This window comes from Erythrolamprus reginae, chromosome 1, assembly GCF_031021105.1.
Source record: "Erythrolamprus reginae isolate rEryReg1 chromosome 1, rEryReg1.hap1, whole genome shotgun sequence".
Taxonomy (NCBI): domain Eukaryota; kingdom Metazoa; phylum Chordata; class Lepidosauria; order Squamata; family Dipsadidae; genus Erythrolamprus; species Erythrolamprus reginae.
In genome coordinates, this window is record NC_091950.1 from 95,805,626 (window position 1) to 95,823,315 (window position 17,690).

General features: G+C 42.2%; 1 protein-coding gene across 3 annotated transcripts in view; it reads right to left on the reverse strand.

Moving 5' to 3' along the window:
* CREB3L1 (cAMP responsive element binding protein 3 like 1) overlaps positions 1 to 17,690 on the reverse strand; it is a 236,034-nt gene that overhangs the window by 18,666 nt on the left and 199,678 nt on the right. For all 3 annotated transcript variants that reach the window (XM_070760498.1, XM_070760490.1, XM_070760507.1), the window contains exons 7-8: positions 15,177 to 15,235; positions 7,708 to 7,776 (exon numbers count right to left, since the gene is read on the reverse strand). In XM_070760498.1, coding sequence (XP_070616599.1) covers positions 7,708 to 7,776; positions 15,177 to 15,235 — 128 coding nt within the window. The remainder of the gene's footprint in view (positions 1 to 7,707; positions 7,777 to 15,176; positions 15,236 to 17,690) is intronic.

Genomic DNA, 17,690 nt, shown 5'->3' on the forward strand with positions numbered 1-17,690 from the left:
CAAAAGAACCTGTCAGCAATTTGTTTCCCAAATGGGACTATGCCCTTTTCTTAGCTCTCTTTGCTACGTAGTATAACCAGAAATCAAATTCTCAACCGTCAGCTCTCAAGCTGTAGGAAGGAATAGCTCTTCCTAACAGACCTCTAAATCTACAGGGAGATTTCTCTGTCTCCAGTGAACTCAGGGCTCAGCTGGTTGTCAGCTCTCTCTACCCACAACCGTTCCAAACTACTGTACTATTAAAGCAGAATTTCAGCCCCTAATCAGTAGAATGAATAGCGAAGGAGGAGTCAGATGAAGCAGGGCTGCCTTACCATATTTTAAACTAAGAAAAGAAACACTTCCCTTTAAGTAATCCTCCACCCTCCCCTAATATGACAGTTATGTCTGGAAACTAAAACCACTTAATAGCTGTGCTGGACTCTTCCAAGAAATGAGCTTTAGCAAGGGAATCAGGGCACATTGCCTTACTGACATTTTCCCCCTGGTGTCCTTCAAATTTTGTTCTCTTTATCTATAGTCCTTGGCTATAAATGTCTTTCCATAACTCTGGATTATACTCAGTAATGGGCAGCCAAAATTTTTACTGCCACACTGTGGGGTGTGGCTTATTTTGTGGGTGTGGCTTGATGGTCATGTGACTGGGTAAGAGTTGCTTGCTGGTCATGTGACCAGGTGGGAGTGGCTTCAGCGATCATCATCATTCAAGTGAACTGTTATTGCCGTGCAATGCCTTTTCATCTTAGCTGTGGGACCAACCCAGAGTGAGGGCTTTGCGAGGGGAAAAGACCGCAGCCCAGACTGCTTCGGTGTGGCGAGACTCTCCTGGCCTTGGGAGGTGGCCGCATGAGGCTAGAGGGGAGCCAGGCAGGAGAGAGGGAATCTTGTCTGAGGCCAGGAAGGAGGAAAGAAGAAAAAAGCGAGGAGCGCACAGCAGCAGCAGCAGGAGGAAAAAAAGGAGAGTCGAGCTGAGACCAGTAATCCAGGAAGTTACTGCTGCTGGTCAGCTGGAGCTGTGCATGAAGCTTCATTTCCGCCGGTGGAACTGCGTTCCACCCCGTCCTGCCTGCTGCCCACCCCTGGTTATACTATTTGAACTTGGTATGCATCTCACCAGTGAATCTAATCCTTGATACATTTCAAATCAGCTAGCAGCCAGCTGAGTTGACCTTCCATGCAGAAGAATGAGGAGGCTGATTAAGGTTGCAGGGGTTGGGTCCACATGCTACATGCAATGTCTGACTACCAAACTATATTTCAATACTCCTGGCAGGAAAGTGCCCTCCGTATACCAAAGGCAGCTGGACAGTTTATAGAGAGAAGAACAGAACTGCCTTTGGGTGCAGTGCAGTAATGTGGCTTTGGTACAGCGGAAGATAGTCTCCTGCCCCAGCACTGAAATATGGTTGAACTCCTAATTAGAGCCACTGACCACTTGCTGCACAAAGGAATGGTTGATGGCCTCCACCTCCCACTCGTGGCCAATCATAAATGCACCTCACACCATGGGTGAAATTCATCAGGTTCTGACAAAGTGTAAACTTTGAGTAGTTTGGAGAACTGGCAAATACCACCTCTGTCCGGTCCCAGAGTGGGGATGGAATGTAGATTTTGCAGTATCCTTCCCCTGGAGTGGGGTGGGAATGGCGATTTTGCAGTATCCTTCTCCTGCCACGCCCACCAAGCCACACCCACAAAACCAGTAGGGAACATTTTTTGAATTTCATCCCTGGCTCACACCCATGTTTCCCACCACCCAGCTTCAGTTCAAAAATGCTATAGTCTGACTTGAGACATTCAGAATGGACGGTCTCCCTCTCCTCTTTCTATTCCAGTAGCAGTCCCAGCTCAGGTTGGTGGAAGTGCCTGAGATGCCTCCTCTGCCCCCCTGGCTGGTTGCTGCCTGAGTAACCATCTCATTTTAGGTTGTGTGAGTCTGCTCTGATCTCTGCTGGATGTCAGTGGCTGAATTTTGATAATATTGTGGTTGCTTCACTGATGACCTATTAAGTCAATGAGCTGTTTTCCTCGTTAGAAATTCCATTCAGGCCCTACATTCCCCATTGAGTACTCTGCCCAGACTCGGTGAAGCATGTTCCCTTTACTATCCTGATCCCGCCTCTATGTTGGTTGAGGCAGACAGGATTCCCTTGGGTACCATTTGTTGGGGGGTCAAGGGAAAGGGAGGGTTTTGCCTTCTCGTTCTACTCAAGATCCCCATGTACAATTGGTGGGCCACTGTGTGACACAGAATGCTGGGACTCAATGGGCTTTGGTCTGATTCAGCATGTCTCTCCTTATGTTCTTATATTCTGCCCAGTGCCCTCAATTCAGTACAGCTTAACTTCACATTTCTCTCCTTTACTTAAAAAAAAACTTGTTTAAATGGCAGCATAGGAACAGGGCTCCTTTGTTTCTATGAAACTGGGGACTACCAATTCTATGGACCTACAGAGAAGCAAGGGAAGGAAAGAACAAACTGCTGCCCCTTGCTTCGGTTCTTATAGCACCAGAGTTAGGATGGCACCACAATGGATTATTGTTGATGATGTCGTTTTAAAAAATAGTCTGCTTTAGTATTAAGGAAGATAATGTGGGAAGAGAAATAAAGGCATTAATGGGTGCAGTCGTCTGGGAAAGCAGGAAAAAAAAGGCACAGTAACTTGTTGTTGTGGTTAGCTCTGGCCCAGCTCCTGCCCCAAGGACTGTGGATGTGGGGGAGACATCCACATGCTGCAGGCCTGTTTTGCCCCCGGTGGAATCTGCTGATGAAGGCTCCTCTGACCAAGAAGACATGAGTGACAGGGAGGAGGAGAGTGTGGCAGACAGCTCAGAAGGAGATCAGTTATCTAGCTCCTCCTTGGATTCAGAACAAGAGTTAATGATACAGCCACGCATGCGGAGAGCGATGCATAGGCAGCAACAACTGAGAGATTATTATCAAAGAAAATGAGGCCACCTGTGGTTGGGTGGGGCTGTGGTAATTAGTGAGGCTGCTATAAATAGCAGCCTGTGGGTTTGGCCATTGTGGAGGTTTATCCGATCGTTGTGTTTAGTGACTGCTTTACTGACTTTGACCTTTTGTGTGCTGATTTTTTCCCGCTTTGAAACTAAACCAGAGCAAAGTGTGTTTCACTTTGTGAAAGAAGAAGGTCTGTGAATTGCCTCACAGCTGCAAGCTAAGTATCACAGAACTGATAAGGGACTTGTACCAATTACCAGTTTGTTTGGAGACGAGTGCTCTTTGCTATACAAAAAGAGGGCTTGGTTTAAGGGAATTTTCATTATAAAGAACATTGTTTTGAATGTTCAAACGTGTGTGTGTCTGAAATTTGTACCTGTGAGTTTTTGGGAGGAGTCTACCAGAGAGTCCGACAGAACACTTGTGAAAAAGGAGTAATCTCTAAAAGGAAAAGGCAGGTTTGGTAGACTGTTCTACACAGGAACCTACCAGCCAGATACCAGGTTTGCCTTCCCAGAAGGATGGTAAGAGCAACAAATCAGGTCTTGCTATAATTCCAATTCCAGTTTAGAATTTCTGGAATTTCTGTAGTTGCCCTGAGAAAAGGCTGCAGGCAGCATATTTGAGAAGCAGCTTTGGATGCAGGATATAACTGCTCTTAGAGGAAATGGTCAGCTTAAGAATTGGTCTGGAAAGACATTTGCAGCAGAATTTCAGTACAGTACTAGAGTTGGAATACACCCAGGAAATGGGCCTATTTTTCTCTCTCCCTGCTCCAATTATTCAAAAAGCAAATAAACCACAAAAGTTCAATCCTGGCTGTCTCAACACAAAAATTCCTAAAACTTACTAACCAAATGCAGCTGACTCATTGCTTGGGGAAAAAAAGGAGAACAGAAGAAAACCCAAACCTGTGCCTGTAGGGTAAGCTAACATTTATCAAAAAGTAGATATGTAAAAAAAAAATATTGCAGATTTATTCTCTAGACAAATCAAATAATGCATTAAATGTAATGCGTTGCATTAAATGTAATCCTTCTAGCAGGAATGGATAGTGAATCCTGTAATATTCAACTTGAAGAATTTTTGGGCCTGCAATTATGTGGCATATACTAACGGAAATATAGGAGAGGTTATATAAAAATATGGATTTACTTGATAAAACTGCATATCGACATGCAAAGTATAAGGAAAAATAGAACAGAATCCTTTATTGGCCAAGGGTTATTGGACACACAAGGAATTTGTCATTGGTGCATAAGCTCTCAGTGTACATGAAAGAAAAGATACATTTGTCAAGAATTATGAGTTACAACACTTAATAATTATCATAGGGTACAAACAAGTAATTGGGAAATAATCAATATTAATATACAGTAAATCGTAAGGATGCAAGCTATATGTTACAGTTATACAGTCATAAATGGGAGGAGATGGGTGATAGGAATGATGGGAAAAACTAGTAGTAATAGTAATGCAGCCTTAGTGAATAGTTTGATAGTGGTGAGGGGATTATTTGTTTAGTAGAGTGATGGCATTCAGGGGGAAAAAGGGGGGGGAGTATTATTATTATTATTATTATTATTATTATTATTATTATTATTATTATTATTATTGATGATGATGATAATAATAATAATAATAATAATAATATTTATATTAGATTACATATATACATGTATTTGGACAGGGAGTCATTGCACACAGTCACTCATGCCCTCATCACCTCGAGGTTCGATTACTGCAATGCTCTCTACATGGGGCTACCTTTGAAAAGTGTTCGGAAACTTCAGATCATGCAGAATACGGCCGCGAGAGCCATCGTGGGGCTTCCTAGATTCGCCCACGTTTCTGTAACACTCTGCGGCCTGCACTGGCTGCCGATCGGTTTCCGGTCCCAATTCAAAGTGTTGGTAATGACCTTTAAAGCCCTACATGGCATTGGGCCAGAATACATCTGGAACCGCCTTCTACCGCACGAATCCCAGCGGCCGATAAGATCCCACAGAGTTGGCCTTCTCCGGGTCCCATAGACCAAACAATGTCATTTGGCGGGCCCCAGGGGAAGAGCCTTCTCTGTGGTGGCCCTGGCCCTCTGGAATCAACTCTCCCAGAGATTAGAATGGCCCCCACCCTCCTTGTCTTTCGCAAATTACTCAAGACCCACCTTTGTCGCCAGGCATGGGGGAGTTAAGATATTCCTTCCCCTAGGCCATTACAAGTTATGTATGGTATGTTTGTGTGTATGTTTGGTTTTTTATAATAAGGGTTTTTAGTTGTTTTATTAAATTAGATTGTTACATGTTGTTTTTTTATCATTGTTGTTAGCCGCCCCGAGTCTGCGGAGAAGGGCGGCATACAAATCCAATAAATAATAATAATAATAATGTGGGAATATTTAAGGAAAGTATATATAAAGACAATACAGAGAGTCCTCGACTTCCAACAGCACTGAAAAAGGTGACTTATGACCATTTTTCACACATATGACTGTGGCAGCACCCCCATGGTGTCATGTGATCAAAAGTCGGATGCTTGGCCACTGACTCATATTGATGACAGCTGCAGTGTCCTGGGGTCATGTGACCTTTTGCGATCTTCTGGCAAACAAAGTCAATGGGGAAGTCAGATTGACTGAAAAACCATATTACTAATTTTGCAACTGCAATGAATCATTTAACAACTGTGGCAAGAAAAGTCATTAAATGAGACAAACTTAACAAATATTTCACTTAGCAACATAAACGTGGGACTCAATTGTGGTCATAACTCACGGAGTATCCGCATACAGATGTTAAGACTACTTTCACTATTACTTTCAGAAAAATCTGACATGTATGCACTACTGCTATGATTTAATGATAATTTGTATTTATTTATTTATTTTATTTATTTATTAATCAGATTTGTATGCCGCCCCTCTCCGTAGACTCGGGGCGGCTAACAACAATAATAATACAACGTAAACAAATCTAATATTTAAGTTAATTTAAAAAACCCCAATTTAAGAAATACACACTGACATACTATGCATAAATTTTATAAGCCTAGGGGGAAGGGAATATCTCAATTCTCCCATGCCTGACGACAGAGGTGGGTTTCAATATGCCAATGATACCCAGTTGTACATCTCCACCCCATGTCCAGTCAACGAAGCAGTGGAAGTGATGTGCCGGTGCCTGGAGGCTGTTGGGGCCTGGATGGGTGTCAACAAACTCAAACTCAACCCAGACAAGACGGAGTGACTGTGGGTTTTGCCTCCCAAGGACAATTCTATCTGTCCGTCCATTACCCTGGGGGGGGAATTATTGACCCCCTCAGAGAGGGTCCGCAACTTGGGCGTCCTCCTCGATCCACAGCTCACATTAGAAAAACACCTTTCAGCTGTGGCGAGGGGGGCGTTTGCCCAGGTTCGCCTGGTGCACCAGTTGCGGCCCTCTTTGGACCGGGAGTCATTGCTCACAGTCACTCATGCCCTCATCACCTCGAGGCTCGACTACTGTAACGCTCTCTACATGGTGCTACCTTTGAAAAGTGTTCGGAAACTTCAGATCGTGCAGAATGCAGCTGCGAGAGCAATTATGGGCTTCTCCAAGTATGCCCATATCACTCCAACACTCCGCAGTCTGCATTGGCTGCCGATCAGTTTCCGGTCACAATTCAAAGTGTTGGTTATGACCTATAAAGCCCTTCATGACACCGGACCAGAATATCTTCGGGACCGCCTCCTGCCGCACGAATCCCAGCGACCGGTTAGGTCCCACAGAGTTGGCCTTCTCCGGGTCCCGTCGACTAAACAATGTTGTCTGGCGGGACCCAGGGGAAGAGCCTTCTCTGTGGGGGGCCCGACCCTCTGGAACCAGCTCCCCCCTGAGATTAGGATTGCCCCCACCCTCCCTGCCTTTCGTAAACTCCTTAAGACCCACCTTTGCCGTCAGGCATGGGGGAACTAAAACACCTCCCCCTTGCCCATGTTGTTTTGTTGATTGATTGACTGTGTGCCTGTTTTTATATATATACTGTTTTTATGAGATTATTAATTTAAATTGTAACTGGATGGGTGGGCATTGGATTTGGTATTGTGTACTGTACTGTTTTTTTATTATTGTTGTGAGCCGCCCCGAGTTTGCGGAGAGGGGCGGCATATAAATCCAATAAACCTAACCTAACCTAACCTTTTAAGGAGCTTACGAAAGGCGAGGAGGGTGGGGGCAACTCTGATATCTGGGGGGAGTTGGTTCCAAAGGGTCGGGACCGCCACAGAGAAGGCTCTCCCCCTGGGTCCTGCCAAACGACATTATTTAGTTGACGGGACCCGGAGAAGGCAAACTCTGTGAGACCTAACTGGTCGCTAGGATTCGTGCGGCAGCAGGCGGTCCCGGAGATATTCTGGTCCGGTGCCATGAAGGGCTTTATAGGTCATAACCAACACTTTGAATTTTGACCGGAAACTGATCGGCAACCAATGCAGACTGCGGAGTGTTGGTGTAACATGGGCATATTTAGGAAAGCCCATGATAGCTCTCGCAGCTGCATTCTGCACGATCTGAAGTTTCCGAACACTTTTCAAAGGTAGCCCCATGTAGAGAGCGTTACAGTAGTCGAAGCTCGAGGTGATGAAGGCATGAGTATTATTTATATCACAAAGGAAGGGGTGGAGCTACGTGATATTTTTTCTGCACTCTCACCACTCTTTTTCTCAACAGGACCTTTTGGTAAAGATAGGAACATTTGGGTTTTCTCACCTGTTTGCGTTTTCTAACGTCTCCACCTTTTTCCACAGTTCATTATTCTCAGATGTATACGTTTCAACTCTGGAGAAGTAAAACAAAATCATAAATATGATGTACACCCACTCTGCTCCGGATTTCTACCTCCTAAGGACTCAAACCAAATGGAATGTTATTTGTGTGAAAGCAATTAAAGTGCACACATTTTGTTCTGTAAATAGAAACCTCGGGAAAGCCTGAGCAGGCTGGGGGTTGCGGTGGGTGCGCATGGAGAGAATGGAGGATTTTAACCTGTTCTTTTCTCTGCCACAATTTGGACAAAACTGGCCTTTCTGGAGCTTCTATTTACAATTCAAGGAAAGCCTCTATTAGGCATGTGGTAACAGTTGCACACATCAGACTGTCTAAAAGGACTCAGCAATGATTATTACATTTCATTTCGAAAACCCTGAAGAGAAAACATGCAATTTTTTTTTAAAAAGAGGCATTTTAAATGAAATTAATCCTAAATTATCAGTCTGCGTAGGCCCAGGCCCATTTTGGCCGCTGACAAATTCCTCTTGCAAACATGAAGGGTTTTCCTGCAGGTCTTGCCCATGGACTGCTCGTGGGAGGCCTTGTGGCTTACTTCTCAGCAAGACAACACCCATCATTTGTACCATTTGAAACTAAAACAGCAATTTTGGAGAGGCCATTTTGATGGCAAATTGGCAAACAGAGAAAAATCTAGACTTCCATTCTACCCTCTCTCATAATCCCAAAACTGTTCAGACTTCCTTGGGCCTGCTAACATTTCTATAAAGAATTTGTGCGGATTAATTTCAACTGTGTGGGTAATATGACATTCAGTTTGCTATTAAGCATCTCTGTGTTTGCCCCCAGCTGGAAAAAAGGCTCTATCTGATAAACGATTTGAAGCAGCTTAGCACTCTGACTAAAAATACAGAAATCAGGAATAAGAAAATCCCAGTCATAAATCCTGTCTTTGTTCTAAGCACTGATATGTTGCCTTACAATTAGGAAACATTCAAGGTATTTAAAAATTGTACGAAAGATGACAATAAATAAAACAGGGAAAGACAAATGTAATTACACAAAGTCACCATTGACTCCTTGGGATTTTTATGTGATTCCCTCTGTACATAATATGTAGCAAAGAAAAGCAAAATGGCTATTTATTGACCGCACTGCATTTTTGAGTCCTTCAAAATTACTCACAATGTTTATTATGTTTATCTTCATTACACATCAGAAAATAGGCAATAATGATTAGTCCAAGGGAATCTAAGTAAACAACACTCCTATGCCTTTCCCCAAGAGAAACGCCCAATAGTAGAATAAAATCAATTCAAGGGCTCAAATATCTATTTAAAAAGAATTTCATTCATAGGAACAGAAAAAAAGAAATTCAGCACAAATTTTCACTTGGTTAGAAACAGACTTGAGTATAAATGGAGATGTGCTTTTTTTTGTTACTGGTAGTGATGGGCAAACCGAACCCGCACAATTCGGGTCCGTACCGAATTTTGCGGTGTTCGGTATGCCGAACCCGAACTTTTTTCAAACTTTGGACAAAGTTCGGGGTCGTGTTCGGCATTCGGAGCTTTGACGTCACCGGCAAGTTGCGAAGGACATTAAGGTGATCACTTCCTGGATTCCATGGAATCCAGGAAGTGATCACTTTGGCGTCCTTAGCAACCTGACGGTGACGTCAAAGCTCCGCCCCCAGAATCTCTTCATGGGAGGGATTCCCTGTTCGGGTTCGAGTTCAGGTTCGGTTTGGGTTTGGCCGAATTTTGCGTAAAGTTCATCTGAACTTGCCGAACCCGAACACTGTTGGGTTCGCCCATCACTAGTTACTGGTGTATTCTGCCCCCCCTTTTGTTCCATGTTATTAAATGAAGAAAAAGTAACAGATTAAACTTAAACAATAAAGTAATGTCTATAGATCAGTGGTGGGTTGCTCCTGGTTCTAAGAACTGGTAGCGCTAGTGGCGGGTGGCTCCGCCCACCTACCCAGAACGCTTCTGCACATATGCAGAAGTGTTGCATGCGTGAGAGAGCGTGCACACAAACTGGTAGCCAAGGGTTTTAGGACCCACTGCTGCTGTAGACTGCATTAACTTTTAGGTCACAAAACACGTATGGGTTGCTGTGTGTTAATCAGGCTACATTTGAAAGACTGTGTCCAGTTCTACCCTGTTTTAGAATGAATTTAGAGAAAATCAGCTACGAATGGTTTATAGGCTGAAAACCAAATTCTATGAGCAACAGCTAGTAGATTTGGGCAGGTTTAGCTTGGAATATATCTGAATGCCTTTCATGCAAAAGGTGGAAGAGATTATTTCTTTCTTCGGCCCTGGAACCAGTGAATAGAAATTCCAAGGAGGCAAATTTCAGTTAAGCATTAGAAGAAATATACTGAAAGAGCTACTTTGGCAGCAACAATGGCTGGCCTGGGAGGTGGTGGACTCTTCTTTGCTGGAAGGAATCAGATGGAGTCTGAATAGCCATCTGTTGGGGATGCAGCAATAGCATCTTGCACTGCTGACCTTGCATTGAGCAAGGAGTCCGATGACGTGATGTTCAAGGTCTTTTCCAGCACTATGATTCCATGGATGTGAACTGTAAACAACTTGGCTTCTTTTCCCTCTTTACTCAGCTATTTTGTGCTGCTTGGGAAACTAAGGATTTTTGAAGGGGCGAGGGAGAGCACTTTATTTTCCATTCTCCTATGGACTGATTTACATAATGTTACAGAGTGAAATTACTGCTTTAAACTGCGTTCTGAAACACCCAACACATTGCTCTATTATTTATTAGAGGCCTTGAATAAAACAATTTGTTAAATTTATTAGTTTATGAAACCGGTGGACCTTGTATACTTAAGAACAAAGCAAACATGTATCATAAGCAAAGAGGTAAAGGACAGAAACACTAGACATAATCTCAAGATGTTTATTTGACTAACCATAAATAGGTTCTGATTATCCCATGGTTGATGAGTTGCATAAATCAGTGTTTCCCAACCTTGGCAACTTGAAGATATTTGGACTTCAATTCCCAGAATTCCCCAGCCAGCAAATGCTGGCTGGGGAATTCTGGGAGTCGAAGTCCAGATATCTCCAAGTTGCCAAGGTTGGGAAACACTGGCATAAATCATAATTATGCTTTGATACAGCCTCTGAAATGTGTGATTCTTGATAACATTTGGTGGCAGAACGGTTTCCAATCTTCAATGGTAGTAAAGAGAAAATGGAGATGTGCATAATAATAATTATGCTTGTGGAAAAATAAGATTATTTAAAATTATTTATTTTAAGAAAAATAAAATTTATGAGGAGATTCAGAAAGGGTTTGAGCTTGAAGTCGGGCAGACTGGGAATTATAATGTTAATATTTTCTAATAAGTTGGAGTAAATCTTTTCATATTTTAACCTACACTTATTGCTTCTTAAATTAAGAATTATAGAATCATAAGGCTGGAAGGGACCTTAGATGTCTTCTAGTCCAATCCCTTGCTTAATGCAGGAGGCATTATATTATATTATCCCAATCAAAGGGTTGCCCAGTTGATTTTTGAAAACCTCCAATGAGGTATTCCATTGCTTAATTGTTCTCACTGACAAAAAAATTCTCCTTTCGGCTTGGATTTATCTTTGACAATCTTTCACCCATTACTTCTTGTCCTGTTTTCTGATGGCTTAGAAAACAAGTCAATCCCTTCTTTTTTTTGTAACATAGAAGCATAGAAACATAGAAATCTGACGGCAGAAAAAGACCTCATGGTCCATCTAGTCTGCCCTTATACTATTTTCTGTATTTTATCTTAGGATGGATATATGTTTATCCCAGGCATGTTTAAATTCAGTTACTGTGGATTTATCTACCACAACTGCTGGAAGTTTGTTCCAAGGATCTACTACTCTTTCAGTAAAATAATATTTTCTCATGTTGCTTTTGATCTTTCCCCCAACTAACCTCAGATTGTGTCCCCTTGTTCTTGTGTTCACTTTCCTATTAAAAACACTTCCCTCCTGGACCTTATTTAACCCTTTAACATATTTAAATGTTTCGATCATGTCCCCCCTTTTCCTTCTGTCCTCCAGACTATACAGATTGAGTTCATTAAGTCTTTCCTGATACGTTTTATGCTTAAGACCTTCCACCATTCTTGTAGCCCGTCTTTGGACCCGTTCAATTTTGTCAATATCTTTTTGTAGGTGAAGTCTCCAGAACTGAACACAGTATTCCAAATGTGGTCTCACCAGCATTCTATATAGTGGGATCATAATCTCCCTCTTCCTGCTTGTTATACCTCTAGCTATGCAGCCAAGGTATAACAAGCAGGAAGAGGGAGATTATGATCCCACTATAATCCCTCAATAATTGGGAGATAGTTATTATGTCCCCCTGATCCTTCTTTTTGATAGACATACCTAGTTCCCTCAACAGGTCATCATAAAATTTAGTCTCTAGACCCGTGATGGTGAACCTACGGCACAGGTGGCACACAGAGCTATATCTGGCAGTACATGAGCTAGCTTAGCTCCAGTGCCAACTAGCTGATTTTTGGCTCAAAGGGAGGCTCTGGGAGGGCGTTTATAGCTTCTGGAGGGCCTCCTGGGGAGGGGGGGCGGAGTGGGTGTTTTTGCCCTCCGCAGGCTCCAAAAAAGCCTCTGGTGCAGGGAAAGGGCCGAAAATGGGCCTACTGGACCCACCAGAAGTTGGGAAATGTGCCGGCCCCCGGAGGGCCTCTGGGGGACAGAGGAAGCCATTTTCACCCTCCCCAGGCTCCAGGGAAGGGTCCACCAGTAGTCAGGTAATGGGGAGGGGGGTCATCTGTGCTTGCAGGGGGGCAGGACAGTGGGTGGGTCACACATGCATGCATAGGGGGTGGGGCACTTTGGGAGCATTGAATCATGGGTATGGGCATGTGCACGATAGCACACAGTCACTTTCAGCACCCAAGGAAAAATAATAATAATAATAATAATAATAATAATAATAATAATAATAATAATAATAATAATTATAATAATAATTTATTAGACTTGTATGCTGCCCCTCTCCAAAGAGGGGTTCACCATTACTGCTCTAGACTCTTTATTATCTTTGCTGCACTTCTCTAAATACTTTCCAGTGCCTCAACATCTTTTTTTTTTTTTTAACATGATGAACAGAACTGGATACAGTACTGTATTCCAAGTGTGGTCTCACCAGTGCGGTGTAAAGTGGTATTATCACTTCTTGTTGTCGTGATACTATCCCTCTGTTGATGCAGTCTAGGAATGCATTGCCTTTTTTATCGGCTGCAGCCCATTACTGGCTATATACTTAAGTGCTGGTCCTCTAGGGCAGCTAGATGCCTGTCACTGTTACTACTATTGAGCAGTTTACTAATGGAATATTTTGGAAATCAATAACGATAGAGATGTTCTGAAGAACATTGTATTACAAGCTTGATTTGAAGAAGAAAATGGATACAAATTAATCAATCAATAGGGAATAATATGGAGATGAAAGAAGATCTGGCCACAGACATTTGTTCTGAGTCAACCCAATGTCTTTTGATGCAATACCCTTTCTGAATACACAAGACTGATTGCAGCCCTTCATTCAAATAATTTGTATATTTTAGACAAACTAAATCCTGGCAACATTTATTTAGCTGAATCTTGATGCTCCTTAATCAGAGGTCTTTATCTGCTTTTAAATAGTCCAGGTAAATGTGACAAGGGATCTATGATCAAGGTCTCCTCTAGCACTGGTGTCAAACTCATCATGTCATGTTGCTGTCACACGATGAGACATATTTCCCATTCATAGAGTTGGGATTGCACGTAATATAGCCGGTCTGTGGGCCACCAGTTTGACAGCCCTGTCTTATAGGTTTTGTGCTTATGTTCATGGAATTCTTTAAAACAGGGAAAGACAAATTCCTTGTGTGTCCAATCACACTTGGCCAATAAAATTATATTCTATTAACAGCTTGAAGGGGACAAATTTTAGTGGGAAAAATGACATTCAAGAAATAGCAGGCCAATCTCAAGCAACACTTCAACTTTTTTAAAAAAAAAATACCATGTGAGTTTTATTTGTTTGTTGGATTTTTATACTACCTTTATTTCTGGTCAAGTAAAGACTGTGTACTTAACCAATACTCTGCGCTGCCTTTTTCTTCACAACAATCCTGTAAGTGAGTTGGGCTAAGATAGAGTGACTGGCCCCAATTCAACCAGCCAAATCTTCTAGGGAGGCCCATAACTTAATGGCCTCCTGGTTTGTAGTCTTAGCTTACCTTAACTGCCACACCCAACTGGCTCTATAATTAGGCTTTCTAATTAGTCCTCCTTTTATTTTTATTCAGGAAGATTGATCTCTCATGACACATTTATTTTGGCTCAAAAAGCTCTAATCTGTTTTTAGAGAGTTATTTCTAATATATAATTTTAATCTTTTTGGCTGAAGTTTAAACCTATTACTTTTTACCCTCTGAACCAGGAAAAAAACCCTGATCCTTTATTTTTCTTAAGGCAAACTTTACATGGAGCATTAGGCACCACAACATATAATTTTGTCCCTGACTGCCGAGTTGCCCTTTTAGTACACAGCTGGCTACTAAAGGTCATATAGTTTTTAAACATATTAAAGAAAATGTCTAGAGGACAAAGGCAAAAGAAAATGACAGAAAGAAACACTAACAGGTATTGTGGTTTCAGTACTCAACGATGGGCTCAGTGCCGGTTCGGATTAGTTTTTTAGAACCAGTAGCGGAAATTTACCGCCGCTTGCCGAAGCGGTAGCGATGACCAGTGGACCAAGCTCCTGAATTGGTCCTCCAGTCACCATGGCTTGCCAAAAAAAATCCCTCTGCGCATGCACAAAGAATTCTGCACATATGCAGAGGGTCATTTGCGCCATGTGATGGGGAAGTGCAAAATGCGCACTTCCCTCGCGATGTGAACCGGTAGGGAAGGTAAGTGGAACTCACTCCTGGATGGGTTCAAGCAAGTGAAGAGCTACCAAACTTTTTACTACCACACTGTGGGTGCGGCTTATGCAGGACGCCCTGCATTTTCTTTTAACATCTTTCAGTGCAAATTGGGTGCTCTAGGGTGGAGCTCCATTTTTGCTACCCAATTGCGTCCATCCCTCTGCCTTCCGGGCAGTAGCCCACCCCTGGTTCAAGCCTGAGTCTGAAAGCTTGGAAGAACAAATCTCAGGTCCTAGTGAGCAACTCAGATTGGATCCTGCAACATTGTTCTGGCACACATATATCTGTCTTCATTCACAGTGTTATGATTGCTACATATGCAATAATACAAGAAAAGGCAATTCTATTGGGCAGTGACTGAACCAAAACAAAGGCCAGTTTGTCTGTGAGATAATGATGGAAATTCCAATCAAGTTCAAGAGAAACTGATGACATTGTAAGCCTAGCATCAACTTCATGGGGTCACCCAGAGAAAATAATGGCTTACTTTTTCTCCAAACACTCTACATATTCTTTCTTCTTTCTGCGACTTTCCTGTGCAGAAATCTAGAATGAAAAAAAAAGAAGAAGAAGCATTCGTTACACTCACAAGATTAATCCCGTATTCGGTAAATATAGCAACCTATGGTCAAATTTCAGGCAATGCAGGAAACTGTGAGAGGTTTCCCACAATTACACAGAAGTCCCCTTTGAATCAGGACTGCTGTGCTCTTGTGATTTATGTTGCTGGACAAAAGAGTTGCTTGATGAATATTAGCACAGTTGACAGATTGTGGTTTTAGACCAGGAAATGGCAGGAATTCTTTTCCAGCATTAAAGTTGCAATTTAATTTGGGGAAAGAGGGTGCTCTTTTAAATGTGCAATATATATATAAATCATCTCCCTTTTGAATCCAGATTACTGCACAGACCTAGAATATGGACTGAAATGTTATGACTATGGTCAGGGCTGGCTCAGGAGAGAGTCGCTTGAAGCAAAGCAAAAAACCTGTGTCCTTCACAATTTTGCACATAGAAGCCAATCTAAATGATAGTTGACTATTATTTCAGATTGGTGGTAGTCCAGCATGCTCTACCATATTTCAGAATAATAATGGCAATTTGGAGATATATAGCAGATTGCAATACGCCGTAGACTAAGACTTCGGCTTCTCCTGACTGAAACAAGTGCCTGACTTTGTCTAATGACAACATCAAGTCTATCCATTGTTTATCGATCAGCCATAAATTGTCACAATTGGCAAACAGTCTATTATATAAATTGCATGCATACATTTCTTGGTTTCAATCCCAATGCTAATTTAGCATTGTTTAAAAAAATAATATGTATAATGATCTTGGAGACTTTGTACTTGTCTTCGAGACATTACAAAGTGACCTAGATCAGGGATAGACAAACTTGGCTCTTCTATGAGTTGTGGACTTCAGCTCCCAGAATTCCTGAGCCAATCATGCTAGCTCAGGAATTCTGGGAGCTGAAGTCCACATGTCGTAGAAGAGCCAACTTTGCTTATCCCTGACCTAGATGCACTAACAGAATTATAGAACTGTACAGTTGGATGGGATTAGAAGGATCATTTGTATGCCGCCCCGAGTCTGCGGAGAGGGGCGGCATACAAATCTAATAAATAATAATAATACCGGTAATAATAATCTAGTCCAACCCTCTGCAGGGTTCAGGAGAACCAATTAATCCATGAAGTTGTTTGTCTAGTCCTGTGATGGTGAACCTATGTCACACATGCCCAAAGTGTCACGCCAAGCCATATCACCCAACATACGCGGCCTTGCCTGTTTGTCTTCCGAGTTTCTGGCACACATACGCGATGATCAGTTATGCTTCGTATGCACTGCAGTGTTGAAAACTGGCAATCAACTGGCGCACTGGCCAGTTGATTGTTGGGTGTGCATTCATACTAGAACCCAGAAGTTTGGCTTTTCCGGAGTGTGATCCCTTTCCATGCGCGGCAGTGCCAAAACCTGGCATGCTCATGTGCACTGACAACTGATTGTCAGGTATGCATTTGCGTTAAAACCTGGAAGTTTAGCTTTTGCAGAGTGTCAACTGGAAGCCCAATGAACAGATGCAAGCACAATGTTTTCACACGACCTTTTCAGCACTCGCTAATCTCTTCTTAAATACCTCCAGATATGGACCACCCACAATTCCCTTAGGTAGACTTCTATCGTGCAGAGCTTACTGTCAGGAAAATTTTCCTTATATTTAAATGAAATCTTGATATCTAGCTGCAGCTTGTATCCCTTATAGCTACATTCAGTATTATTTTCTGTAATATAAGCAGTATGCTCCTCCATAGCATTTTTGCTATTGCATTCTTGTCCTGGTGACCATTAGCCTCTGGTTAAACGATTTTGAGTCTGAACTCACATGACTCTTCTTGTATGCTTATGGTCGAGCTGAGCATATGGTTTTATTTTACAGTTATGCTTTTATGCTATATGCAAAAATAAAAGTTCCTGGCATCTTCATTTTTAAACATTCTTTCAAATAGCGGTACTAAGGGAGAACTGGAAAGTAACTGCCAGACTGAATAGACAATAGTGTGACAGAGAGACCAATACTTTGCTTGGTATATGCATATGTTATAGATTAAGTTGGATTGTCTACTCACATTAAATTTCTCCCTATTTGAAGCATCTTCCTGATGCTTTATTCTATGAAAGGATTGACTCTTTACTCCTAAACATTTGCTCTCAGGCTACACTGCCCAATCCAATATATAGATTTCTCATAATCTCTAACAGATCTATCTTGGGTGACATAAATTGTAGTCCAACATATCTGGGGATTGGCAAAATCACTCTAGGATAGCTAATACTGTACAATATTTTGTCTGAGAGACATCTCATAATGTTCCCACAATGTTAGCATAGCACATTGTCTCCTGAGGTTATGCGAGACCTTTATTTTAATACACATTGATGAATCAAGTCTATGATATATTCAGTATGCAAATCAGCCTGCAGACAAATGACTGTG